We start from the raw sequence: 4,153 nt of genomic DNA on the forward strand, positions 1-4,153 counted from the left end.
TGGTGTAGATATTGAGAAGTTAAAGTTGTCGACGATGGCCGAAGCCTCTGGTAGTAAGATTTGTAGCATGTTGACTCTTTCTGGAGGATGAAGAAGGCGAGAATTTATCCGATTTTATTTATTTATTAATTAATCTTTTCTTAAAACGGAGGTGGAATCATATTATTGTATCTGATAACATTTCATATTTCTTTGCAATGAATAAAATATATAAATAAAGCAATATATCTTAAATATTTGTTTTTATGATGCGGATCTCTGAAATTTTTGATTGTTTTTTATTTATAAGCCTTTTTAATTCAATCTCAATTTATTATGCAAAATAATAATAATGAATATAAGTTAGATCTGTGAATTTTCTTGTTATTTTTACACTGTTGGTGTTGTCGGATTTGGATCATATCATTTTCCTTAAATACATGACAGTGTGAGAACATAATCTGCTATTTTGTGCAGTGGTGGATCCGTCCGTGTACAGAAAAATTGTGTATTTTCTCATAGAACACGGAACTGTCGTGTTTCTAAAGAAAATGAGGATCCAAACATATTATGGTTGTAGTTGCGTTGAGATATTGATATACCAATTTGCATGATACATTCAGGTTTCACACATCATATTAGGTTGTGGACTTCAATCGTGAGACGGAGTATGGATGAAATTACTCAGGTGCTAGGATTATGGCCGGTTTCTCTGCTTTATTTTTTTATTTTTTTTTAATATAATAATGGTCGGTTTGTCTTTAGTTGAGTGGTTAGGGAAGTTGTCATCAAATAATTTTTAATTAATTAAGGTTTTGAATAATGTTTTTAAAATTACTTTTTTGGGTGGGCTGATTCGTATCAGGAAATGTAAGCAGTATAAATTACATTTTAGGATGTGGTTGAGATTTGAGATTAGGTTGAGCGAGGAAAATGAAAGAAAATTAGACCCCTTTGCCAAACTAAATTATATCATACTCTCACCAGGGAATGGTCACAATTCAGTTGTATAAGATCAAGTGCATCTTTTTCTTCTCTATTTTCATCAAGCACACACTATTCCGGTTCTTAGTGCCACTGATGGAGGTTAGGGGTAGCTAAAGTAAAATGTCTATTGAAAGATGTAAGGTAAAGTTTAAACATTTGACCAAACATTAAGATTTGGAAAATGAATTTGCCTTTATTTGTTTATCTCTCTTTGGTAATATATCTGTGTAGTGATTTTATTTTTTCCTTACAAACAGCTTGTATTATCAGATGACATCTCCAATGTAGCGGTTTGGTTGAGTGAAATCTGTTTTACAGAGTAAGCTGTTCCCGTGTGAGAACTGTTGTAGTTTTTTGGATTTTACGGTATTGACTATGATTGTTTATGGAAAAAACTCTTCTCTGCTACATCAAGTGCCAGCATTCGAGTTTGGCTTTTGCTTGAGAGAGAAACTCTCTGCCACTGCCACCTCCGCTGCCGGCATTCAAGTTTGCCCCTTTTCCTTTTCCTTACATGTATCCTGATTTGGACACCTGTTTGCATGATGAGATGGCTGTTGCAACCTTCAAAGGACCTCCTAGTGAGTGTTGTGGGAATAACAAAATGGAAAGAAAGCCTTCTGGGAAGAGACGTGTATTCGTTCAGACTGAAACTGGGTGTGTTTTGGGGATGGAATTAGATAGAAGTGACAATGCCCATACTGTCAAGAGGAAATTACAAGTTGCATTCAATGTCCCAACTGAGGAAAGCTCACTTATATGTGGGGACATGGTCTTGAAAAATGATCTTAGCGTGGTTAGAAATGATTCTCCACTTCTTCTCACTAGGAAATTTTTGCATAGGAGTTCATCTACCCCATGTCTTTCACCTACTGGTAGGGATCTTCAGCAGAGGGATCAGAGTGGACCAATTGAGATTATAGGTTGCCCAGGCATACTTTCTGGAACAAAAGAACTGGTTAAGGATATTGTGAAGGCAATAAAAGTTGGCATTGAACCAATCCCCATTCAGAGTGGATTGGGAGGAGCATATTATTTTAGAAACAGCCTAGGTGAAAATGTTGCTATTGTGAAACCTACTGATGAAGAACCTTATGCTCCAAACAATCCGAAAGGTTTCGTTGGCAATGCTCTTGGGCAGCCAGGCCTGAAACGTTCAGTGAGGGTTGGGGAGACAGGTTTCAGAGAAGTTGCAGCTTACCTTCTTGATCATGATCATTTTGCCAATGTGCCTCCTACTGCGCTTGTGAAGGTGACACATTCTATTTTCAACATTAATGACAGGGTTAATGGTAATATGCATCATAACAAGAAGCAAATAAGCAAGATTGCATCACTGCAGCGGTTCATTCCTCATGATTTTGATGCAAGTGATCATGGAACTTCTAGTTTCCCTGTTGCTGCTGTTCATAGGATTGGGATTTTAGACATACGAATTTTAAACACAGACAGACATGCAGGAAATCTTCTGGTTAGGAAGCTTGCAGGGTTTGGAAGGTTTGATCAGGTGGAGCTTGTTCCCATTGATCATGGTCTTTGTCTACCTGAAAGTTTGGAAGATCCATATTTTGAATGGATCCATTGGCCTCAGGCATCAATTCCTTTCTCAGATGAAGAGCTCAACTATATATATCATCTAGAGCCGTTTCGTGATTCAGAAATGCTTAGAATGGAGCTACCTGTTATTCGTGAAGCATGTTTGCGGGTTTTGGTCCTCTGCACTGTCTTCCTCAAGGAAGCAGCAGCCTTTGGTCTTTGTCTAGCTGAGATTGGCGACATGATGAGTAGAGCATTTCAGGGTCATGATGAAGAGCCCAGTGAGCTTGAGCTTATATGTATTGAAGCAAAGAAACTGTTGTATCAGGAAGAATTCTCTTCTTTTGAGGCAGAAGTAGGTGACAAAGATGTCACTCAGTTTCAGTTAGATTGCGAGGATCAGGATTTGGGTTTCACTACAAATATAGAAGAGAAACTGACTGTAGTGCCACCTTTCCAATTTCGAGCAAAAAGTGGAAACGGTAGAAACACACTTTCTAAACTAGAGGAAAGTGTGGAGGAGGAGGCTGGAAGTGAAGGGGAGTTACCATTAGGTGCTGGTGAATTTACTTGCTCTGTGGGAAATTGGGTGCCTAATATTTCAAAGCTGTCCATGTCCGTGAAAAACACCAGAAATGGTGAGAAAAGTTGGCTGCACTTGGGTCATAAGCAAAAGAGTGGTTTTTTAGCTGGGACATCATCTTGGAACACGAGTGTGAATGAGTTGCCTGCAAGCTCCAGTTTTGTGAAGCTGACAGATATGGATGAAGAGAAGTGGAACCAGTTTCTTGAGAATTTTCAAAGATTGTTGATCCCAGCTTTTGTTAATTGCAAACGAGGGAATGTGGGTAAGAGGCAGAGACAGAGACTTGGAACTTCATGTCAGTTTTAGGGACATTATCAATGAAATGTGTTGTTGACAAATGAAATTTTAGAGGCTTGTACAAACAATGTGTCCCATAATACACATTGTTATACATAAATAAATACGAAGGCCTTCTTTTCGCAACACTAGCGGGAGTATCCAGGAGTGATAAGTAAATGAAGAATGTCAGGTAGTGAGCTCTTGCATCAGCAAACAGATGGGAGAATTTACTTACCAGTAGATGCGAAGACTACGTCCTAATTTGCTCTTTTATATTTTTCCACTTTATGTTTGCTGGTTAGTTTGTTGAATTATTCAGGATATGTGCCAAAATAATATTGTGTATACCAATGGTTTTCTGGAGATTTAAATGGTGTTTCTTGTGTGGTTTCTTTATCGCCTTTAAATTATTCGGTTCCCCACTCCCCCCCCTTTTTCGGTGAGTTTTCATGTTATCATTGTATTATCGGTTAGGAGTGTGCAAAATAACCAAAAAATCTGAACTGAACTTAACCGCCCCTTAAAATAATCGGTTTTTAAAAACCAGTTCATGAACCAAACCAGTTTTTAAAGAACCAGTTCATGAACCGAACCGATTTTTAGAACCAGTTTAAGAACCGGACCATTTTGAATCGAACCGAACCGTTTTCAAATCAAACCAAATTGATTTTTATAACTTTATTTTTTAAATCCTAGTACTCTGGTTGTCCCCTAAGAAAACATGCATTAACAACAAGAATCTAAAGATTGCATAATTATCCTATGTCTATTCCTAGATCACAAGGA

At 37.7% G+C, this 4,153-nt stretch overlaps 1 protein-coding gene across 1 annotated transcript; it reads left to right on the forward strand.

Moving 5' to 3' along the window:
- Positions 1–596: 596 nt before the first annotated feature.
- LOC133290212 (phosphatidylinositol 4-kinase gamma 5-like) lies at positions 597–3,748 on the forward strand. The gene is made up of 2 exons (XM_061488271.1): positions 597–667; positions 1,224–3,748. Exon 2 carries the CDS (start codon positions 1,481–1,483, stop codon positions 3,392–3,394), a length of 1,914 nt encoding a protein of 637 aa, XP_061344255.1. The 5' UTR covers positions 597–667; positions 1,224–1,480; the 3' UTR covers positions 3,395–3,748.
- Positions 3,749–4,153: the final 405 nt, after the last annotated feature.

The sequence above is a fragment of the Gastrolobium bilobum genome, unplaced genomic scaffold, assembly GCF_033153095.1.
Source record: "Gastrolobium bilobum isolate Gb01-03AN ecotype WA unplaced genomic scaffold, APGP_CSIRO_Gbil_v1 utg17055, whole genome shotgun sequence".
NCBI classification, from domain to species: Eukaryota; Viridiplantae; Streptophyta; class Magnoliopsida; order Fabales; family Fabaceae; genus Gastrolobium; species Gastrolobium bilobum.